Source organism: Canis lupus, chromosome 33 (assembly GCF_003254725.2).
Source record: "Canis lupus dingo isolate Sandy chromosome 33, ASM325472v2, whole genome shotgun sequence".
Classification (NCBI taxonomy): Eukaryota; Metazoa; Chordata; class Mammalia; order Carnivora; family Canidae; genus Canis; species Canis lupus.
In genome coordinates this window covers 17,485,592-17,510,780 of record NC_064275.1, presented here as the reverse complement: position 1 = coordinate 17,510,780, position 25,189 = coordinate 17,485,592, and the positions used below count along the sequence as shown (strand labels likewise).

The window sequence follows — 25,189 nt, the reverse complement described above, 5'->3', positions numbered from 1 at the left end:
ATAAGGTGAGGCAGCAAGTGCTGATGTAGAAACTGCAGCAACTTATCCAGATGATGTAGCTCAGATAATTCATGAAGGCGACTACAATAAACAACAGATTTTTAAAGAAGATAAAACTACCTTATATTGGAAGAAGATGTTATAAAGGACTTTCTGCAATTCTATTGCCTTTCTCCTTTCATGTACACTTGTGTTATTATCTTTTTTAAAAAATATTTTATTTATTTATTCATGAGAGACATAGGGAGAGAAAGACAGAGACATAGGCAGAGAGAGAAGCAGGCTCCATGCAGGGAGCCTGATGTGGGACTTGATCCTGGGGCTCGATCCTGGAACCCCAGGATCACGCTCTGGGCATGAAGGCAGGCGCTCAACTGCTGAGCCATCCAGGCTCCCACATTTGTGTTATTATCTATCATTTTCCAGGTTAGGTAAGTAGAGAATCAATGAGTAATGTGACTTGTTGTGTACTTCTAATGTACATAGCTTTTTTTGGAGGGGGAAGAAGCAGGTGTTGAAACCATATATTTCTTCTTCTTTTTTTAAATTATGCTTTTATTTCTTTAACATTTTCCACACATGTCTTATACTCTACATTTAAATTTCCAAACTCTGAAGTTCTGAATCTTATTCTTCTCTTTAGGAATAAGAGAAGGCAACCAATAAAAAGTGCATCATCTCATTCCGTGGTTGCATTTTCTTCTCCTGTATTTTGTAATTCTGTAATGTGAAGTCATAATTACGTGCTTTGAGTTTGAGAACTACTTTGAGTGAAGGATTATCATTTTCCGGTACAGCAACTAACCTAAGTTTTTACTCACTGCTATAGACTGAATGTGCCCTCCAATGTTAGAACTTAATCTCCACTGTGATGGTATTTGATAGAGGCCATGGAAGGGAATTTTGAAATGAGGGTGAAGCTCTTGGATTAGTACCCTTATATGAAGAAACCCAAGAGAGCTTTCTCCCTCGCTCCCTCTCATTCTCTCTCTCTCTCTTTCTCTCTCTCTCTCCATCTAGCCCTCCCAAATCAGAATACAGTGAGAAGGCAGCTGTCTACAAGCCAGAAAGTGGGCTTTCACCAGACACAATATCTGCTTGTGCTTTTTTTTAAAATTTTTATTTATTTATGATAGTCACAGAGAGAGAGAGAGAGAGAGAGAGAGAGAGAGAGAGAGGAGAGGCAGAGACAGAAGCAGGCTCCATGCACCGGGAGCCCGACGTGGGATTCGATCCCGGGTCTCCAGGATCGCACCCTGGGCCAAAGGCAGGCGCCAAACCGCTGCGCCACCCAGGGATCCCCTCTGCTTGCGGCTTTGATCTTAGACTTCCCAGACTGTACAGCTGTGGAAACTGTGAGAAAAAATGTTTGATATTTAAGTCTGTCTATGGTATTTTTGTTAAAGCAGGCAAAACTAAGAAACTCACTCTTAATTTGGTTAGATAGGGAAGCCATATCATCAAGAGGATATAACAATTGTAAATATTTATGCATCCAACTTTGGAGCACCTAAATGTATAGATCCGATATTACCAGAACTGAAGAAGAAGTAGACAATACAGCAGTTGTAGGGAACTGTAGTACCCCACATAAAAATGGAAAACTCTTCAAAAAAAATTGTTGTTTTCCAAAAATTAGTTCAATATAGAAGTTTACAGAACCTGAATTTGAAGTAGATTAGGATTGTTTTGATTGTTAGAAACTGTATAGAATCCAAGGGAAAGATGCATGTTGGTCTCAGGGACTAAGGAGTTAGAGATGTGAGCCAGGTGAGGAGAATCATTCTATCTTTCCTTGCTTCTGCTTCAATCTCCCAAGATGGGTGTATTAGGGTTCCTTGGAGAAAAAGTAAGAGAGAGAGAGAGAGACTGTAGAACTCAGATTTTTCTTTAATACCTCTCTTCAGCCTGGTACTCCCTCTCCACCTTCCACTATGTCTGGATCCTTGACTCTGAATCTCTTCAGGTCATCTTTTCTGGGGCCAAACTTCCTGTTTTCTGCTGTTTGAGGGAGGAGGTATGGTGGCCTGGTTGCACAGGGAGGGAGTGGACTTGGCAGCCTGTCTCTTCTCAGTACAGACCTTCAAAGAAGCTTCCAAATTTTAGCTCACACCTCACCCCCCACACACTTGCCCCCTTTAATTAGATTTAGCCTTTCCTATTCTAGAATCTTCTTGGTATTCTATGGACACTAAGATTCTTAATTATTCCACCCTAAATTATTTATCTTCTTCTGTACATTTTTCACCTGAAAACAAGGTGACATTATTCATCTCATCTTCATCCATGTTCACTTAAACAGTCTATATTTATAAATTTTTCCTCCTGATAATTTAGTAAGTTTAAGAAGAGGGAAGAGAAAAGCCCATTATCTTAAAACCACCATGTTCCAATATCCATTGTTAAAGTGACTTTAAAAGAGATTTTAGGAGTATTTACTGAGGAGAATAATTGTGCCCTGTGTATGCAGGCAATCGACCCCTGCTATTGCGATATGATGTCATGTTTATGAATTCTCAGAATTGAAAGGACTGTCTCATCCACTGCCAGCCAGTCATCAGGTTTCTTTCCTGTCACCTTGCAGATGGATCCTCAGCCTCTGTGGCTACAGTACCAATGAAAGAGGATGCGTTCTTTTGCAAGAGAGGGTTTCGAAACAAGGCTGTTGATTTTAACTATAACATTTTTTTTTCTTTTTCAAACAAAAGGCAGTGAAATGCAATGTTTGAAAACAAACCATTGAAAGAAGGTGGAGGGGCAGGACGTCAACCTGTTTAGCCTCCACTCACCTCACTCTGCTGCCCTCAGCCCCATTCAGGGTACAGCAAGAGCGAAGTCATAAAGGGATTGCCTCTGGGACTGGGTAATCCCTTTGTTGACTTCTCTTGTCACACTGAGCTTCATCTTGCTGCCAGAGTTAATAAAAATTGTTGGAAGTTGCTGCCATGCATTTATGTCAGTTCTGAGGTCCAGAAGAAAGGTGACTTCAGGATTAGGTTGTTTTGGGGCACCTGGATGGCCACTGGTTGAGTGTCTGCCTTTGGCTCAGGTTGTGATCCCGGGGTCCTGGGATCAAGTCCTGCATCGGGCTCCCCTCAGGGAGCCTGCTTCTCCCTCTGCCTGTGTCTCTGCCTCTCTCTGTGTGTCTCTCTCGAATAAATAAATAAAAACTAAAAAGATAAAGGATTAGGCGTTTTTCCAATTACCTTCTTTTCCTCCTTTTCCAATTACTCCCCATTTATTTCTGAATGCTGGAGACGGGAAACACCTTGCTATTACTGCAACTGAGAAATCTAGTCTTCACATCCCTCTGTATGAATTCACCATTCATGGATCCTTAAAGCCATAAAAATCTAGATTGAGGATGATGTCTTGCTAGCATCAGAACGGTGAAGAACATTTTATTTTATTAATTATTTGAACTGTTAATGAGTCAGAACTGTTTAAAATAAAATCACAGAATTTCATGGACTCTGAGACATTGTTGAAAAGTATTTTATTTTGTAGTTATATATTTTAAATAGACTGTAGTTTTTAGAGCAGTTTTAGGTTCTCAGCAAAATTGAGTAGAAATTACAGAGTTTTCATATAACCCCTGCCCCAACACATGCACAGTCTCCCCTCTCTGTCCATCTCCAACACCCTGATACATTTATGAGAACTGGTGAGCCTACATTAACACAACATTATCACTCATAAAACATAGCTTAATTAGGGTCCACTCTAGGTGTTTAGCCTATGCGTTTTAGCAAGTGTAGAAGTGGCACATATCCACCATGGTAGTTTCATAGAGGGTAGTTTCACTGTCCTAAAGGTCCTCTCTGCTCCAGCTACTCCTCCCTCCCTCCACCTTAGCCTCCAGTAACCAACCCCTGATCTTTTCATTGTCTCCATAGTTTTGCCTTTTCCAGAATGTCATATACTTGGAATCATACAGGATGTAGCATTGTTAAATTGGTTTCTTTCACTGAGTAATATGCATTTAAATTTCCTCCATGTCTTTTTATGGCTTGATAGCTCATTTCTTTTTAGTGCTAAATAATGTTCCATCGTCTGGATGTGCCACAATTAAAGCATATATTTTTGTGTCTATATTTACAGGTCACAAATCACCACTAAATTGGAATACTGTATATATCATCCTCTCTACTTTGATTTTATTCATCATCATAGGTTCCGTTTTGCTGTTCAAAATCTGTGGCTGCAGGTATTAACTGATGCTTTTTCTTCTTCAGTTTTATTGGGCTAGAAGGGGTCAGATATATGGAATGATGGGGTAAAATTAATATGTTAACACCAATTCTCCCGTAATCAAGAAGGGTGTCCTAAAGGTCTTAGTTTTGAAATACTCTAAATGACAAGAGACATTTGCTTGGTTACTTGGGCATGCGAGCATAGGGATATAGGGCATTTAGGACAAGATCTTGGGAGAGAAAGTGTATGTTTTTCTGTATTAGAGAAAAGAATTACAATAATTCATTGTGTGTACCAAAAAAGATTGCCATATTTATTTCATATATCAGGATTCTGCTGCATAATTCTACTTTCCTCCAAACCAGAATTAACTTGTTTGGGTATATTAACTATAAGTAGCAGTCTTATTTCTGGTAGTGATTTCTGATTTATTTTGGCTTCTATCAAAAATAAACCACACTTGTCAGTAGTGGTTTTGTTTTCCCATTTTTAATTAAATAATAATGTTTTCTACGTTCACTCCAGCTTATATTTATTTTTGCAAAAAAATGCTAATTAAAAAAAAGCCACTTCAGTTGTTGAGAAGGTAAGACATTAAAAAGAAGTTTTACCATCTTTAAGCCACAAAGTCAAAATATAACCATGTAATTACAATTTGGATTAATATTAGTTTTTAGTTAAAAAGTAAAAATTCTAATTTCATAATGCCAATAGGTATACTTATTTTGTCAATTATTTACTATGGACTATTTATATTCTGAACAATATTTTCATTTCAGGAACTGTATCCTACAAACACATAATATTTGCCAAATTTGGGCTGTAATGTTTGGAGAAACTGAACTGGTCTTTCCTCCCCTATGAAACCATCTCCAATTTTTGACTTCCCTTTCTCCATACCATCATTATTCTCCTCTTACTTGAACTTAAATCTTCTCTTGCTTCATAATCTCTTATAACCAGTAGCTTATGAAGTCTTTGACCCTCTCCTTTGAAAAATCTCTCCTATTACTTTATTCTTTTCTGTTTCTACTATCAAGCAAACTTTACCATCTCACACTGAGACTTAAATAAGCAATACATTTTTTTTTTACAAAATAATAGAAAAAAGTCTTTCTGTTATGTCCATTTAAGCACATATACAAATATAAGCACTCTTGGTAGATACTAAACCTGTGGGTACCTGCTAGAGCAAGACAGATAGCTGATGACTTCTGGCTTTTTGAATTGATTTTGACTTTGAGTTCTTTCTTAGGATGAAATACAGCCCTACACCAGCACAGAGAAGAACAATCAACTCTATGATACTGTGAGCAATGTGAAGAGATCTCCAGAGTTTCAAAATGAAGTTGATGGGCTGTGTCTCCATAATTCATAAGTTACTGGAATCTAACAGCAGGACAAATGAATGAAGATACAGCACAGCTACTATTTTGATTCTCTTAGAGTTCTAGCATGGAAAACTGTTTTGAAATTAGCTTCTCAAAGATTCTGAGAAGACAAAGACATTTTAAAGGGTTTGAACTCAGAGTCCCTGGGTGTCTCAATGGTTGAGCATCTGCCTTTGGATCAGCTCCTGATCCTGCAGTCCTGGGATCAAGTCTTGCATTAGGCTTCCTTCAGAGAGCTTGCTTCTCTATCTGCTTATGTCTCTGCCTCTCTGTTGTCCCTCATGAATAAATAAAATCTTAAAAAAAAATAAAGAGCTGGAACTCATACCCTTATGCATTTAAAAACTTAGAATGTTAGCTGCTATTAGCTACATATTGAAAAATTGATATTAGTACAAAGAAAGCAAATGCTCATGATAAAATATTCAAATTGTTCGGTATAGTAGATAATGAAAAATGAGTTTCCTCAAGAAAGAACTCTGCAGAAGGAACAGTCATCAACATTTTTTATGTATTCTTCCAGAAAATTTTATATACATGTATCTATCCACCCAAGGTATGTGTGTGCATTTTTAAGTCTATTTATATATACCCATATGCTTGTCAAGACACAAATGGGAACATACCATGATAGTGTCCTGTACTTACATAAAGCCAGTAATATGATAAGTCTTCGAGGGTCTATATCAACACAAGCACAAATGCTAAATTATGTTTTTTTCATTAATAATTACAGAAATTTCCATTGTATGGTTATATAATAATTAGTTAACCATATTTATAGACATTTAGATAATTTGTTTGCTATTACAAACAATCCCACATATAATGTTTCTTGTGGATATATCTTGTTATTTCAGTGTATTTATAAAAAGATTTCTGTGAATGGAATCACCTGGTCAAAAGGCTTGTGCATTTTAATTTTGACTAATATTTCAAATTGTATCAATTTTGATCCCCATTAACTGTGTTTGTGTCTTTCTATATACTGTTATTTTATTTTCTGCAATTTGTCACTTCTTGTTTTTAATCAACCAATTAACTAATGTGATGTAAGATTATAAGAAGAATTGCACTATTTAATAAAACCAGATTTATGATTTTCTGTTATGTTTACGAGAAAGAGTGGTAATAAGAGAGAGGAAACACGTATGAGGAATTAGCTTTCTGAACTCATTATATCTCTATAGAGATACTGATATCTAATATCTAGTAGTTTTGCAGATGTGATAAATTGAAATTGTGTATTTTTATGATGTACATTTTTGTGATGTATTTAGCAAATAACAGATGATCACTGACTTTATAAACAGATAAGTATGCATTATGAAGAACTTGGGTATCCATAAAATATGATCTACCTGGTAAGAGAATAGTGAAGGGATGACATGACCTTCCCCCAATTTTTCTGTGGAATACAGTATCAAGAATGTGTGTACTAATTGTTTTTAATATTATGAAAAATGTATTTTATTTATGAAAATTTATGAAAAAAAATTAGTCTGCTTCTTCAGAGCAGGAAAAACATTAAAAATTTTCATCATGGAGAAAATTAAATCAAAATCCATTCATTCTCTCACTGACACATCCAGAAATAATGTTTTACCAGCTCCTTGGGCATCCCTAAAATTAACTAACACAAGCATATCAATATTCCATTCTTTTTAATGGCTGAATAACGTTTCATCATATTGATATACCACATTTTGTTTGTCCATTCACCAGATGATTGAAATATGCATTGTACCAATTTCTGGCTATTAAGAATAATGATGCTGTGAACTTTCATGTGCATCTCTTTGAACATTCATGTGCATGGACATTTCACTTCTCTTGGGTAGATTCTTCAGAGTGAAATTGCAAGGTTATATAGTAAGTTTGTGTTTAACTCTAAAACTGCCAAGTTATTTTCCAAAGTGGCTCTACCATTTTATACACCGACTTGCAATGTATGAATATTCCAGTTTCTCTGTATCCTCACGAGTGTTTGTATTGTCTTTTTTGTTATAGTCATTCTACTGGACATGAACTGATATTCATTATGGCTTTAATTTGCCTTTCCCTAATGACTAATAATATTAAGTATCTTTTCCTGTATTTCATTACCGTATAAGTAAGTAAAATGTCTTCTTTGGTGAAATGTCAAAAACAAAACAAAACAAAACAAAAAACCAAAATCCATTCATTCTTCAATTATGCCATGTGAAGCATTTAAGACAGCTCTTACATCACTGTCATCTTCCCTCCAGATGTTTTGGCTACAGTAGGCTTTATTCTTAAAAAGATTCTTGGTTTCTTTTGGAGGTAAAACTAACTGAATGACATTTGTCACATGATTTTGACCAAAGCATTTTGACACCATTTGGCTATGCCCCAAAAACAGTCCATGAAGTTTCCCCATATAAATATTACTAAGCAGTGCACATAATAGATGTCAAATGCTGTCCTTGACCTTTTCTTAATTCTTCATGCATCCCTGGATAGGATGAGGCTCACAGTTAACTGGGTTAAAAGGAATCTGTTTAATTTTACTGAGAAACAAAAAAAGCAAAATTGTATTTACATCTTAACTTGATGATATATGTCAAAACAGCCATGTAAATAAACACATCAAGATAGTTTATAAATGCTAAACTATGATGTACAGGAAACAAAGGTTCCATTATAGGGCTGCTAAATGTGGCTGAACATGAGATTCATATGGGTAAATACAAAATTATATAGATTGCTCAAATCCGCTTTAGGTCTGCTGAATCAGAAAAATCTAGAAACAAAAACAGGTATGTCAGTTTGTTCCTCCAGGAAGAAGAGGCTGAGATGAGTTAGGAGCAGTAAAGGTTAATTGGGAAAGAGGGGTTATACATGTAAAAGATTGAAGGGGCAGAAAGTAGAATAGGGCAGGGAAGCCTTCAGACCGTGACACTGATCTGAAAGAAACCTGTGAAAGGAAAGGGGAGGAAGCAGGACACAAGGGCCTCAGATCAGGATATAGAACTAACTCTTGGCCAAATCAGTGAGAAACCCTGGAGTGAAGATGGCTTCCGAGAAGAATTTTTCATGAGCAGAAGTGGCAAAACTGTAATACCCCTTCATGCTTAGTCATTAGCTGGAAAGAGTATGGCCTCAACTCCAAAGCTGAAATGGATCCTGAAGGCCTTAACAACTGGAGACCATGAGCTGATTGCACTCCTTGCATTTGGATGGTAAATTCTCTACTGATGGGAAAGCTGAACCCCTTACCTCCTTGGCTGCCCAGTGCATCCTTTCACTGGTTAGTATTTGCCTGGTATGTCATCATCGGTCTCTCTTCAACTTCTCTGTGACACTTTATTTTAGGTATACATTGTATAAAGAAACTCCAGATCGTTAGTAAATAAGATAGAGCTGATTTTTACGAACTCTGAGAATTAACTTTTTTTAAAAAAAGATTTTATTTATGTTTTCATGAGACACACACACACACACACACACACACACACACACACACACAGGCAGAGACACAGGCAGAGGGAGAAGCAGGCTCCATGCAAGGAGCCCGACAGGGGACTTGATCTAGGGTCTCCAGGATCAGGCCCCGGGCTGAAGGTGGCACTAAATCGCTGAGCCACCCGGGCTGCCCAGAATTAACTTTTAATAAGAGAATTGAAACCATCCACATTTATTGTGGTTACTTACTTATTTGGTCATATTTTTACAATCTTAATTTATCTGTTTTGTTTTCTGTGTTTACTCTCTGTGCCCTGTTTTACCTTTTTCTTTTATTCTGCTTTGCTAGATTGGCTAATCTTTTTCCTCTTTTTTTTTCTTTTTTCTTTTTCTCTTTCTTTTACTACCGGCAGTTTCCTTCTTTCCTTCCCTCCTTCCCTCCTTCCTTCCTTCCTTCCTTCCTTCCTTCCTTTCTTTCTTTCTTTTCTTTCTTTCTTTCTTCTTTCTTTCTTTTTCTTAAGATTTTATTTATTCATGAGAGAGACACACACACACACACAGAGAGAGAGAGAGAGAGAGAGAGGCAGAGACATAGGCAGAGGGAGAAGCAGGCTCCATGCAGGGAGCCGGATGGGGGACTTGATCCTGGGACTCCGGGATCATGCCCTGAGCAGAAGGCAGATGCTCAACTGCTGAGCCACTCAGGCGTCCCAACTTCTGGTAGTTTCAAAGATATCCCTTGTAATATGCATCTATTCATGGTTACGCTTTATTTCAGAATATATAAAAGCATCTTTGTTTTGTTATTATTACCTCCAAAAATTTTTTTGTCTCTTTTTCTCTCTTCTGGCCTTTGATTATTTCAAATTTATATATGTAATCTGGCTTCTCCAAATATATATATATATGTAATCAGGCTTCTTGAAATTGGCCCAGAACTCACTGATACTCTATTCATATTAATGTAACTTTTTCTATTTATTTTTGCATAACTTTTATTATCTAGTCAATATTTTTTCTTTTGCAATGTGTGATCTGCTATTAATTTTATTCAGTCTATTTTTCACCTCACATATTGTAGTTTTCATCTTTAGAAATCTGATTTGGGGGCAGCCCCGGTGGCGCAGCGGTTTAGCGCCTGCCTTCAGCCCAGGATGTGATCCTGGAGACCGGGGATCGAGTCCTGCGTGGGGCTACCTGCATGGAGCCTGCTTCTCCCTCTGCCTGTGTCTCTGCCTCTCTCTCTCTCTCTCTCTGTCTCTGAATTAAAAAAAGAAAAAAAAAGAAATCTGATTTGGGCCTAGTTAATGCTTTCCATATGTTGAATGAACCTTTAGAATATAGAGATAATAGTAATATTATAATGATTTTTAGTGTCCTTGCCCACCATATCTTTCATTTGTGTCAGTTTTTAGTTGGCTTTAATTGTATGTCTTTTTTTCCTCATTGTGGATTGCATTGTCCTATTTCTTTGAAAGCTTTATAATTAAAAATACTTTTTGTAATCACTCATAATGTGAAATTTACCATTTTAAGCATTTTTAAATGTACAGTTCCGTGGTACATTATTACTGTTGTGTGTATAGGATTTAGGTAAGTCTTTTATTAAAAATCTGGGTTAAGAAATTGTGATTATTTTAATATTTATTGTTATGTTTATATATTTGATATAACATTTAAATATTAATATATTATAATTTATATTTATCCTGGTGTTCTGTTTTTCCCTTTCTCTTAGACTTACTGAGCTTTTTTTTTAAAATTGGAATTCAATTTGCCAACATATAGAATATCACCCCAGTGCTCAGCCCCTCAAGTGCCCCCCTCAGTGCCCGTCACCCAGTCACCCCAAACCCCCACCCACCTCCCTTTCCACTACCCCTTGTTCATTTCCCAGAGTTAGGAGTCTCATGTTTTGTCACCCTCACTGATATTTCCACTCATTTTCTCTCCTTTCCTCTTTTTTCCCTTTCACTATTTTTATATTCCCCAAATGAATGAGACCATATAATGTTTGTCCTTCTCCGATTGACTTATTTCACTCAGCTTAATACCCTCCAGTTCCATCCACGTCAAAGCAAATGGTGGTTATTTGTCGTTTCTAATGGCTGAGGAATATTCCATTTTATACATAGACCACATCTCCTTTATTCGTTCATGTTTCGATGGACACTGAGGCTCCTTCCACAGTTTGGCTATTGTGGACATTGCTGCTAGAAACATTGGGGTGCAGGTGTCCCTGCGTTTCACTGCATCTGTATCTTTAATTAATCCCCAACAGTGCATTGCTGGGTCGTAGGGCAGGTCTATTTTTAACTCTTTGAGGAACCTCCACACAGTTTTCCAGAGTGGCTGCACCATTTCACATTCCCACCAACAGTGCAGGAGGGTTGCCTTTTCTCCGCATCCTCTCCAACATTTGTGGTTTCCCGTCTTGTTAATTTGTACCATTCTCACTGGTGTGAGGTGGTATCTCATTGTGGTTTTGATTTGTATTTCCCTGATGGCAAGTGATGGGGAGCATTTTCTCATGTGCTGGTTGGCCACGTGTATGTCTTGCTCTGTGAGATTTCTCTTCATGTCTCTTGCCCATTTCATGATTGGATTGTTTGTTTCTTTGCTGTTGAGTTTAATAACTTCTTTATAGATCTTGGATACTAGCCCTTTATCTGATAGGTCATTTGCAAATATCTTCTCCCATTCTGTAGGTTGTCTTTTAGTTTTGTTGATTGTATCCTTTGCTGTGCGGAAGTCTTTTTATCTTGATTAAATCCCAATAGTTGATTTTTGCTTTTGTGTCCCTTGCCTTCATAGATCTATCTTGCAAGAAGTTGCTGTGGCCAAGTTCAAAAAGGGTGTTGCCTGTGTTCTCCTCTAGGATTTTGATGGATTCTTGTCTCACATTTAGATCTTTCATCCATTTTGAGTTTATCTTTGCGTTTGGTGTAAGAGAATGGTGTAGTTTCATTCTTCTGCATGTGGCTGTCCAGTTTTCTCAGCACCATTTATTGAAGAGACTGTCCTTTTCCCAGTGGATAGTCTTTCCTGCTTTGTCGAATATTAATTGACCATAGAGTTGAGGGCCCATTTCTGGATTCTCTATTCTGTTGCATTGATCTATGTGTCTGTTTTGTGCCAGTACCACACTGTCTTTATGACCACAGCTTTGTAGTACAACCTGAAATCTGGCATTGTGATGCTCCCTGGCTCTGGTTTTCTTTTTTTAATATTTCCCTGGCTATTTGGGGTCTTTTCTGATTCCACACAAATCTTAAGATGATTTGTTCCAACTCTCTGAAGAAAGTCCATGGTATTTTGATAGGGATTGCATTGAATGTGTAAATTGCCCTGGGTAGCATTGGCATTTTCACAATATTAATTCTTCCAGTCCATGAGCATGGAATATTTTTCCCTGTCTTTGTGTCTTCCTCAATTTCTTTCAGAAGTGTTCTGTAGTTTTTAGGGTATAGATCCTTTACCTCTTTGGTTAGGTTTATTCCTAGGTATCTTACGCTTTTGGGTGCAACTGTAAATGGGATTAACTCCTTAATTTCTCTTTCTTCAGTCTCATTGTTAGTGTATAGAGATGCCATTGATTTCTTGGCCATTGATTTTGTATCCTGCCACACTCGCAAATTGCTGTATGAGTTCTAGCAATCTTGGGGTGGAGTCTTTTGGGTTTTCTATGTACAGTATCATGTCATCTGCAAAAAGGGAGAGTTTGGCTTCTTCTTTGCCAATTTGAATGCCTTTTATTTCTTTTTGTTGTCTGATTGCTGAGGCTAGGACTTCTAGTACTATGTTGAATAGCAGGGTGAGAGTGGACATCCCTGTCATGTTCCTGATTTTAGGGGAAAGGCTCCCAGTGTTTCCCCATTGAGAATGATATTTGCTGTGGGCTTTTCATAGATGGCTTTTAAGATGCTGAGGAATGTCCCCTCTATCCCTACACCTACACTCTGAAGAGTTTTGATCAGGAATGGCTGCTGTATTTTGTCAAATGCTTTCTCTGCATCTATTGAGAGGATCATATGGTTCTTGTTTTTTCTCTTATTGATATGATCTATCACACTGATTGCTTTATGAATGTTGAACCAGCCTTGCGTACTGGGGATAAATCCCACTTGGTCATGGTGAATAATCTTCTTAATGTATTGTTGGATCCTATTGGCTAGTATCTTGTTGAGAATTTTTGAATCTGTGTTCATCAGGGACATTGGTCTATAATTCTCCTTTTTGGTGGGATCTTTGTCTGGTTTTGGAAATAAGGTGGTGCTGGCCTCATAGAACGAGTTTGGAAGTATTCCATCTCTATCTTTCAGAACAGCTTTAGTAGAATAGGTATTGTTTCTTCTTTAAAAGATTGATAGAATTCCCCAGGGAAGCCATCTGGCCCTGGACTTTTGTGTCTTGGGAGGTTTTTGATGACTGCATCAATTTCCTCCCTGGTTATTGACCTGTTCAGGGTTTCTATTTCTTCCTGTTCCAGTTTTGGTAGTTTGTGGTTTTCCAGAAATGCGTCCATTTCTTCTAGATTGCCTAATTTAATGGCATATAGCTGCTCATAATATGTTTTTAAAATTGTTTGTATTTCCTTGATATTGATGGTGATCTCTCCTTTTTTATTCGTGATTTTATTAATTTGAGTCTTTTCTCTTTTGTTTTTAATAAGGCTGGCTAATGGTTTATCTATCTTATTAATTCTTTCAAAGAACCAATTCCTGTTTCAGTTGATGTGTTCTACAGTTCTGGTCTCTGTTTCATTGAGTTCTGCTCGGATCTTTATTATCTTTCTTCTTCTGCTTGGTGTAGGTTTTATTTGTTGTTCTTTCTCCAGTTCCGTTAGGTGTGAGGTTAGCTTGTGTATTTGAATCTTTTCCAATTTTTTGAGGGATGCTTGTATTGCGATGTATTTTCCTCTTAGGAGTGCCTTTCCTGTATCCCAAAGATTTTGAACAGTTGTATCTTACTTTTCATTAGTTTCCATGAATCTTTTTAATTCTTCTCTAATTTCCTGGTTGACCCTTTCATCTTTTAGCAGGATGGTCTTTAACCTCCATGTGTTTGAATTTCTTCCAAATGTCTTCTTGTGATTTAGTTTTAGTTTCAAAGCATTATGGTCTGAAAATATGCAGGGGACAACCCAATCTTTTGGTATAGGTTAAGACCTGATTTGTGACCCAGTATGTGGTCTATTCTGGAGAAAGTTCCATGTGTATTTGAGAAGAATGTGTATTCAGTTGCGTTTGGATGTAAAGTTCTGTAAATATCTGTGAAATCCATCTGGTCCAGTGTATCATTTAAAGCTCTTGTTTCTTTGGAGATGTTGTGCTTAGAAGATCTGTCATTTACAGAAAGCACCATGTTGAAGTCTCCCAGTATTAGTGTATTATTATCTAAATGTGTCTTAACTTTGGTTATTAATTGATTGATATACTTGGCAGCTCCCACATTAGGGGTATAAATGATTGTTAGTCCTCTTGTTGGATAGATCCTTTAAGCATGGTATAGTGTCCCTCTTCGTCTCTTATTACAGTCTTTGGGATAAACTTTAATTTATCTGATATGAGGATGGCTACCCTGCTTTATTTTGAGGACCATTTGAATGGTAAATGGTTCTCCAACCTTTTATTTTCAGGCTTTAGGAGTCCTTAGGTCTAAAATGAGTCTCTTGTAGACAGAAAATAGATGGGTCTTGCTTTTTTATCCAGTCTGAAACCCTGTGTCTTTTGATGGGATCATTAAGCCCATTCACATTCAGAGTTACTATTGCAAGATATGAGTTTAGTGTCATCATGATGCCTATTCAGTCCCTGTTTTTGTGGGCTGTTTCCTTGGACTTCCTCTTTCTTTTACAGAGTCCCCCTTAATATTTCTTGCAGAGTCTGTTTGGTGGTCACATATTCTTTCAGTTTCTACCTATCTTGGAAGCTCTTTATCTCTCCTTCTATTCTGAATGACAGTCTTTCTGAATAAAGTATTCTTGGCTGCATGTTCTTCTCATTTAGGACCCTGAATATATGCTGCCAGCCCCCTTTCTGGCTGCCAGGTCTCTGTGGAGAGGTCTGCTGTTAACCTAATACTTCTCCCCATAAAGGTTAGGGATCTCTTGTCTCTTGCTGCTTTAAGGATCTTCTCTTTATCTTTGGAATTTGCAAGTTTCACTATTAAATGTTGGGGTATTGAATGGTTTTTATTGATTTTAGGGGGGGACCTCTCTATCTCCTGGATCTGAATGCCTGTTTCCCTTCCCAAGTTAGGGAAGTTCTCAGCTATGATTTGTTCAAATACACTTTTTGGTCCTCTGTCCCTTTTGGTGTCCTCTGGAACCCCAATTAAACGTAGATTTTTCCTTCTGAGGCTGTCATTTATTTCCCTTAACCTTTCCTCATGATCTTTTCATTGTTTTTCTCTTTTTTCTTCAGCTTCCTTCCTTGCCATCAACTTGTCTTCTATGTCACTCACTCTTTCTTCTACCTCGTTCACCCTCATTGTTAGGACCTCCAGTTTGGATTGCATCTCATTTAATTGATTTTTAATTTCGGCCTGATTACTGTTCTGTTTTTGCCTTTCTTTTGGACTTATTAAGCTTTAAAAGCTCTTTACACACTCCATTTCTATTCTTTTGATATTCCCTTTCGGTATTTATGCTTGAAATCTAGAGATAATCAACATTATTTTACCTAAAGGATTAAAATTTCTTACGATATTTTAACTTCTCTTACTTCATCTCCCATCTAGGGGTTGAGACTTCACAATTCTTTGAAAACCATTCCCCAAACTAGATATTACTATAATGGTTTATAAGAGTTTATCTCTATATTTACCAATTTTGTTTGTTCAGTATTTCTTCCTGAAACTTAGAGATTCCTATTTTTCCTTTTGTTTTTTTTTTTAATTTTTAAATTATATATATTTTTATTGGAGTTCAATTTGCCAACATATAGCATATCACCTAGTGCTCATCCCATCAAGTGCCCCCCTCAGTGCTGGTCACCCAGTCACCCCAACCCCCCGCCCACCTCCCCTTCCACTTCCCCTTGTTTGTTTCCCAGAGTTAGGAGTCTCTCATGTTCCATCTCCCTCTCTGATATTTCCCACGCATTTTCTCTCCCTTCCCCTTTATTCTCTTTCACTATTTTTTATATTCCCCCAAATGAATGAGACCGTATAATGTTTGTCTTTCTCCGATTGACTCACTTCACTCAGCATAATACCCGCCTTCCTTTTCAGGTCACTTTCATTCTTCTCTTCCTCATTTTTAAGTATTGTTCAGGAGTTTATGTAGGGAGGTTCTGTATTTATTGGTAATAAACTCTCAGTTTGTGTTTGTCTAGAGGAAAGGTCTTTAGTTTCTCATTTGTAAAATATGTTTTTCTGAGTAATTGAATCTAAACAGTTATTTTGCTTCAGCAGTTCGAAGATATTCTATTTATTTTGGCCTTCATCATTGTTGTTAGGAATTCTGTCAGTACAGGTGTTATTCCCTGGTAAGTATACAGTAATCTGTCTTTTCTTCTTGATTGCCTTTAAGATCATTTCTTTGTCATCAGCGTTTTGTAGTTTCACTATTGTACATTTAAATATAAGTTTCTTTTTATTACCTTGGTTTAGGATTGGCTGTGCATCCCAAATTTGAAGATTCTGGATTTCCATTAATTCAATATTGGAAAATTCTTAGTTATTATCTCTTTTGACACTAAGTTTCATTATTTGACTCTGTTCTCTTCTCCTGGAAATCTAATGAAATTTTCTTGATCTTCCATGACACAACATTTTTCATATTTTCTATATCTTTGTCTCTCTGTGGCGTATTTTCTGCAATTTTTTCCAGATTTCTCCTAGAGACTACAAAATTTTTCTTACTTGTTTCTAATCTATAGTTTGGTCTGTTCTTGGCATTTTTAACTTTTAACAACATTAAATTTGATTCTGCAAGTTCTATTCAGTTCTTTTAAATCCCTTTTTTTGTATGAATATAATTTTGTATTTTTATAAACATGTTAAAAATAATCATTCTATAAATATATATTCTATGAATCTATTTGAATGTTATAATACTTGCCTTGATATTCTTTTTGTTTTTGTAATTTTGGATTGTGTACTCATATATCACTAATCTATATCTGCGGTATCATGTGGAGTCTGAAATCTTGGGGAAAGAGTTTCTTTCAAAGAGGATTTTCTGTTCTTGGGAATGCTACTGATATGGGGAAAGTGTATTTTAATTTCTGGGGTTAGAGTTTCTTAGATAACACAAGTAATATAAATTCAACCCCCAAACCCATATGAGGGTAGTGTGGTAACATATTCATGGTGGAAACCTTTCCGTCGTTCTTATAAAAATAAGAGATAAGTGTATGACAAGTAATATACTCTTCTTTATTTTTAGATAATAACTTATTTAAACTTTATCCTGACTTTATTTTGGGGAAGGGAATCTCAGTTTCTACTTTCTGTTCTGCCTGGGTCCAATGTTCTTCTGTTCCCTAAATCGCTCTTAAAACCCTAGTGTCTATATTTCTACTACACTCTTGATAGTTTTTGGGTTAAATCAGTCTTTCCAGTACATGTTTGCTGCTTTCACTTTTGATTCCATAAGTTCTCTCTAATTACTCATGAGCCCAATTAAGCATTAACAATTTATCCACCCTTAAGCCCTAATTTTTGGTGTTTTGAATGGTAGGGTTTTTTTTAGAGTACATAATTAACAATATTTCCAGAAATAGAAGTCCTAAACAGAACTAAAATCAGATTTTACATTAAATCTATTTTTTCAGCAATCAGTTGTTATGATGATATGTAAAAGTATAAAACACACTGATAATGATAAGTATATAGTCAGATTCAGACTACTCTAATGCTAATGCTGGTGTATAACTCATGTAATTCTATTGTAAAGATGAACAGATGAAAACATTAAAAATAAGTTTAGCTATGATATGATAATGGATACACAATATAAAAAGATGTAAATTGTGATGTCAAGAACATAAAATGAGGAGCAGTAAAGGGATAAAGTTTTATGTAAGTTAAGTTGCCACCAACTTAAAATAGACTGCTATAACTACAAGATATTTTGTATAAACCTCATGATAACCACCAAGGAAAAACCTCTAGCAGATTCACAAAACATGAAGAGAAAGTAACCAAAGCATATAAAGATAGAAAGTCATCAACTCACAAAACAATACTGCAAGAGACACAGAAAAGTACAAAGAATTTTTAAAAGAGGTAGAAAACAAAAGTACAATACTCAATCCTGAGTTTTCAATACTTACTTTAAATGTAAATCGATTAAATTCTCCAATCTAAAAGCAGAGTAGCTGAATGGATTAAAACTGAGATTTGACTTTATGCTGCCTCTGAGACTCCCTTCAGCTTTCATGACACACAAAGGCTGAATGTGATGAATTGGAGAAAGATAATTCCACACAAATGGAAACCAGAGAAAAGCAGGGATAATTATGCTTGTATCAAACAAAATAGATTTTAAATCTATTAAACCCCATTAAGACCCTTTTTTAAAAAAAAGATTTTATTTATTTATTCATGAGACACACACACACACACAGAGAGAGAGAAAGAGAGAGAGAAGCAGGCTCTATGCAGGGAACCTGACCTGGGACTCCATCCTGGGTCTCCAGGATCACCTGAGCTGAAAGTGGCACTAAACCGCTGAGCTACCCAGGCTGCCCCTATTAAGACCCTTAATAAGAGACAAAGAAGGTCATTATATTATGATAAAGGGACTAGTTCTTCAAGAGGATGTGGCAATTGTTTTTTTCTTTTTTAAAGGATCTCATGTATTTATTTGAGAGAGAGCACAAAAGAGAGAAAGCATAACAGAGAGAGCTCACACAAGATAGAGTGTGCAGGGGAGGGGCAGGGGAAGAGGGAGAAGCAGACTACTGCTGAGCAGGGAGCCAGTCATGGGGCTTGATCCCATGACCCTGAGATCATGACCTGAGCTGAGGGTAGATGCTTAAATGACTGAGCCACCCAGGGACCCCAAAGATATGCAATTGTAATTATGTTTTCAATATCAGAAAACCTTAATAAATGTATTAAGCCAATATCAACAGATCTGATATAGAGCAATATAATCAATATAAGAGACTTCAATATCTTACTTAGAAAATTAAAAGGGAGCATTGAACCTGAACTATATGGTAGACTAAATGGACCTTACAGACATATACAGAACATTTCATCCGGCAGAAGTAGAATACATATTCTTTCTGAGTGTAAACAGAGTATTGTCCAGGATGGATCACAAAGTCAAGGCAAAAACAAGTCTTATCAAATTTAAAAAGTTTGATTATAACAAATATTTTTTCCAAACACTGTGGTATGAAACTAGAAATTGATAACAAGAGGAAAATTGGAAAAATCACAAATATCTGGAAATTAAACAGCACACTCCAGAACCACTAATGGTTAAAAGAAGAAATCAAAAAAATATCTTGAAGTAAGTTAAAAAGGAAATACAATATACCAAAATTCATAAGGTGTAGCAAAATAAGTTCTAAGAGAGAAGAAAACAATCAACAACCATCATATTCACTGGTGAAAACCTATAAGCTTCCCCCCTAAGATCAGGAATAAGATAAGAATTCCAGCTTTTGCTACTTCTATTCAATATCATACCAGAAGTTCTAGCCAGAGCAATTACACAAGGAAAAGAAATGAAGGCTATCCAATTTGCAGAGGAAGACCTTGAACTATCTGTTCATGTATGACATGATTTTACATATAGAAAATACTAAGCATACGAACCCCACAACCCCAATACAATTAGGGCTAATAAACAAACTCAGCAAAGTTCCAGGATACAAAATTAAAGTCAACATGCAGCAATGTGTTGTATTCCTATACATTAGCAAAGAATAACCTGAAGAGGAAATTAAGAAAACTTCAATTTACACTAGCATCAAACAAAATAAGATACTGAATAGTAAACTTAAACAAGGAGTTGCAGGACTAAACTGTAAAACATGACTAAAAGAAAATTAAAAAATTATAAATAAATGGAAAGATGCCCTATGTTCATGAATTAGAGACAATATTGATAAAGCAGCAACACTCCTCAAAAAGATCTATATATTCAATGCAATTACTATCAAAATCAGAAATGGATTTTTTGGCAGAAGTGGAAAATCATCTAATTCATATGGAATTTCAAGAGACCTCAAACAATATTGAAATACAGGTTTGGAGAACTGACATTCCCTAATTTAAAACTTCTACAAAACTGTAATAATTGAAACAGTTTGGTACTGACCAAAGCATAGACATGCAGACCAATGGAAAAGAATTTAGAGTCCACAAATAAAACGATACTTTTATGACTCATTAATTTTCAGCAAAAGGGCCAAGACCATTCAGTTGGGGTATGAAAAATCTCTCCAACAAGTGAACAAACTAGATTATCACCTACAAAAGAATGAGGTGGATCTTTATTTGACACCATATTAGAAAACTAACCTCAAGTAGGTCAAAGTCCAAATATGATTGCTAAAATGATCAAACTTGGAAAAGACAAAGGTCTTCACTACTTTTAAATTTGGTAATCATTTTTAGGTATAGCATCAAGAGCACAAACTTCCAAAGAAAACATAGAGACATTAGAGTTCATCAATATTAACAACTTTTGTGTACAAAGTTTTGTGCATCAGAGTACACTATCAATAGTGAAAAACAGCCCATAGAATGTGAAAAAATTATTGCAAATGATCCATCTGATAAGATTCGAGTATCCAGAATATTTTTTTAAAAATTTCACTACTCAAAATCAAACAACCAAATTATAAAATGGATGGATGACTTGAATAGGCATTTTCACAAGTAAGATCAACAAATAGCCAATAAACACATGATAGATGGTCAATATTATTAGTTATTAGGAAATTGCAATTTGAAACTATAATAAAATACCACTTTACACTCACTAGGATAGCTAATAATAATGAAAATAACACGTGTAGGCTCTCATGTATTGCTAGTAGAAAGGTACAATTGTGTAGCCATGATGAGCAACAATTTGGGGACTGCAAAATAAGTTAAACATGGAATTACACAGTGTTCAGCAGTTCCACTTACAGCTACATAGCCAAGAGAATTGAAAACAGGTGTTCAAACAAAAACTTGTACCTAATGTTCATAGCAGCACTACTCACAATAGCCAAAGTAGGAACCAACCCAATGCTCATCATTTATTGGATGTACACACAAAGTGGTATATCTATACAATGAAATGTTATTGAGCCATTAAAAGAAAAGAAGTACTGATGCATGACACAACATGGATAGACCTTTAAAACACTATGGGAGGGATCCCTGGGTGGCGCAGCGGTTTGGTGCCTGCCTTTGGCCCAGGGCGCGATCCTGGAGACCCGGGATCGAATCCCACGTCGGGCTCCCGGTGCATGGAGCCTGCTTCTCCCTCTGCCTGTGTCTCTGCCTCTCTCTCTCTCTCTCTCTGTGACTATCATAAAAAAAAAACAAAAAAACAAAACAAAACAAAAAAAAACTTAAAACACTATGGGAACATGAATGAAGCCAGATACAAAATGCTGCATATTAGGTTTTTATTTACCTGAAATACCCAGAATAACAAACCCTAGACAGGAAGCAGATTAGTGATTGCCAGTGGGTGTGGTGTGAGTACCTATGACGACAGAGTTTCTTCTTTGGATGATAAAAATCCTCTGGAACTTGGTAGTGGTGATGGTTTCTTTACATTGTGAATGTACTAAATGCTTCACTTTAAAATGGATAAAATAGTGAAAGTTAAATTATACATATTTGCCACAACAAAAAAGTGCACTTTAGTTACTTGTAACACCTGTGGGGAAATTCTTTAGGTAATCCTGCAAATGAGAGAATGACATCTTTTTTTAAACAAATTCACTTTTAAATTAAATTTTTTATTTTGAGATGAGTGCAGATTCACAAGTAGTTGATAAGAAACAATCTACAGATCTTATGTGCCTTTAATCAGTTTTATCCATTGGTAACATTTTGCAAAACATTAGTAAAATAACAACTAGGATATCGACATTGATCCAGATACAAAATAGTTCTCTCATGTCATCTTCAAATAGAAACAGTTTTCTTTTCTTCTTTCTCATCTGTGTTCCCTATATTTAGTTTTCTTACCTTATTGCACTGGCGAGAACTTTCAACACTGTTGAATAAGAGTTGTGAGAGTAGGTATCCTTGCCTCACTTACTCTTTTAGGGGGAAAACATTCAGTCTTCCACAATTATTTATAATGTGAGCTGTAGGTTTTTATAGATGCTCTTTATCAAAATGGGGAAGTTTCTTTTATTGCTTTCTTTTGAGGTTTTTTTTTCACACTTTGTGTTATGCCAATAGGTATATTGAAGTCCTATCCCCAATGTAACTGTATTAGGAAGCAAGGCTTTCAGTGAGGTCATAAGAATGGGGCCCTAATGTAAGTGTTATTCTTTACTTTAAAAAAAAGATTTTATTTATTTATTTGAGAGAGACCATGAGTAGAGGGAAGGGAGAGACAGAGAGAGGGATTAGCAGACTCTCTGTGGGGAGCCTAATGCAGAGCTTGATTCCAGGACCCTGGGATCATGACCTAAACTTAAGGCCGATGCTTAACTACTTAAGCCACTCAGGTGCCCCTGTAACAGTTATTCTTAAAGGAAAAAGAAAGGACATAAGAGGTATCTCTCACTCAAGCACATACACAGAAGAAAGCCATCTGAAAACATGACAAGAAGGAAGATTTCTGTCAGCCAGGAAGAGAAGCCTCATCAGAACCCTGCTGGTACTTCGATCCTGGCCATCTATCCTCCAGAGCTCTGAGATAATAAATTCCTCTGATGTCACTAAGGTTATGATATTTTGCCTAGTAGCCCTATTGGACTAAAACAATTGGTTGTTGAATATTGTCAAGTGCTTTTCTGTGATTGATAAATGCATTTTAGTTGCCTGTACCATGGAAGAGAGAGAGAAAAAAACAACTTTAAGGAAACTTAAAGAGAACAGAATTCTCCTTTTTCCTCCCTCTTCTCATTCTCCTTCTCCTCCTTCTTTTTCTTCTTCTTCTACATTGCTTTTTTTTTGCTATGTTGCTACCAAAGTCATGCACCAACTCATTTAAGTTCTACTGCAAACCTTGAGAAAAGAATTCCGGGAGAATTCAAAATTTGCGTATATTTTGATGGCTGTATTATAAACTGCATTTCTACCACTTAGAATTGTATGTTGAAGAATTTTTCAGAGTAATTTTTTGGCAATACTCACTAGTTATGAGAAAGAATTAAGTATATTTTCCTTTAAGAAATAACTTTATCAGAAAACTTCAGAGCATCATAATGACTGTAAAAATAAATAATGCTCTAGAATGATAGAGAATGATGATGTCCAATATGTTAGTTGGCAGCCACAAGGGCTTTTGACCACTTGAATTGTGGCTGATCTCAGTTGAGATATAGGATGTGGCAAATTGTCTTGGGAGATGTTGAGAATATGAATAATTGGCTCTCTGTAATGGTAGGAATGAAAAAAGGCAGTATTAGTTTGGAAATGTATTAGTTTTCTAGGACTGTTGTAACAAAGTACCACAAACTAAGAGGTTGAAAAAACAGAAAATACTATGTCACAGTTCTAAAGGCTAGAAGTCCAAGATCATGGTGTCAGCAAGGTTGGTTCTTTCTGAGAGGTATTTGATACAATTTTTAAATGCTTTTTTTATTTGGTTTTGAGGCCTATGTTAGAGACCAGTCAGTTCCTCTTCTTGAACACTTGATTAAGTCCACGTCTCAACCACTTCTTTATTAGGGCTCCCGTTCTGGGACACCATGCACATGCCCTGATTGCCCCAGGACGACTGACAATTGATCCAACACCAGGCAACTAAGGACAGCCCTTATGCCCTAATCCCATGAAATTATTCAAATTAGCCAATGCATGGGAACCCAGGAAATCTAGTGAACTCTGCTCTATCTGCCAGATATAAACTTTTCCCCACAGTTCTCACTGCTACCCTGAGCCCAGTTTATCCCCTGTGCAGCCTGTATGGCAGCCTTCTTTCATTTGGAATTGTCACACAGAGTCTGCCTTTTATCTATTCTGAATGTCGTTTGTTGTGTCCTGCCATCAAAAAAAAAAAAAATCTTTTGATCTTATAAAACATTTGGCATTGTGAGCAAGAAAGCATGGTCATGACTGCTTACTCTTGCATAGCTTCTTAGGGTTCTGCTTTTGGCTTCCTAGTTTATTCCAGATGACAGGAGAGGAGCTTGGGAATGAGCTATTGCCTGTTGGTAAGCATGAGCTTTAACCTTGCAGCTTGTTGCTGCATCTGCTAGTGGTTTCCATGTTTCTCCTTGCCCACATTTTCTTGGAGTTGAAAGGCTAAGAAAGAACAAACAACAGTCCTAAATGGTTAAACTCCACTGACTAGATACTAGCCCAAGTGGGAGTCACCTAGGAGAAATGGGAGCAATAGGCCATGTGAACCACACTTTCCAGGGTCCAGCCTTATGTTTTCAGTCTTCTGTAGACTACATATTGGTGTCCCTCTCATCCAAATTTATATATTGAAACTTATTTTTTCCTAAAGATGGCTTTTGGAGGTGTTGCCTTTGGGAACTGATTTGGTCATAAGGACAGAGCCATCATGAATGGGATGAATGCCCTTAGATAAGAAACCCCTAGGGAGCTAGCTCATCCCTTTGCCATGTGGGGACACAATGCAAAAATCAGCCTATGAACTAGAAAGTGGGTCCTCAGCAGGTACCAAATCTGCTAGTGCTTTGTTTTTGAACTTCTCAGCCTCCAGAACTATGAGAAATAAATTTCTGTTGTTTATAAGTCACTCAGTCTGTAGAGTTTGGTGATAGTAGCCTGAATAGTCTAAAATAGTAGATATAAACATTGTAACACAGCAAGTATTGAATCAAAATTAAATTTCAACAGATGAATGGATAAAGAATATTTGGTATATATATATATGTATATATATATATACAATGGAATATTACTCAGCCATCAAAAAGAATGAAATCTTGCCATTTCATTGCAAATAATGATGTGGATGGAACTAGAGGATATTATGCTAAGCAAAATAAATCAGTTGGAGAAAGACAAATATCATATTATCTCACTCATATGTAGAATTTAAGAGACAAAACACA

At 36.4% G+C, this 25,189-nt stretch overlaps 1 protein-coding gene across 1 annotated transcript in view; it reads left to right on the top strand.

The window, feature by feature from the left end:
* LOC112678429 (cell surface glycoprotein CD200 receptor 1) overlaps window positions 1–4,263 on the top strand; it is a 47,335-nt gene extending 43,072 nt beyond the window's left edge. Inside the window, exon 6 of the mRNA XM_049105141.1 lies at window positions 4,102–4,263. Coding sequence (XP_048961098.1) covers window positions 4,102–4,214 — 113 coding nt within the window. The 3' untranslated portion in view covers window positions 4,215–4,263. The remainder of the gene's footprint in view (window positions 1–4,101) is intronic.
* The last annotated feature ends 20,926 nt before the right edge of the window (window positions 4,264–25,189 follow it).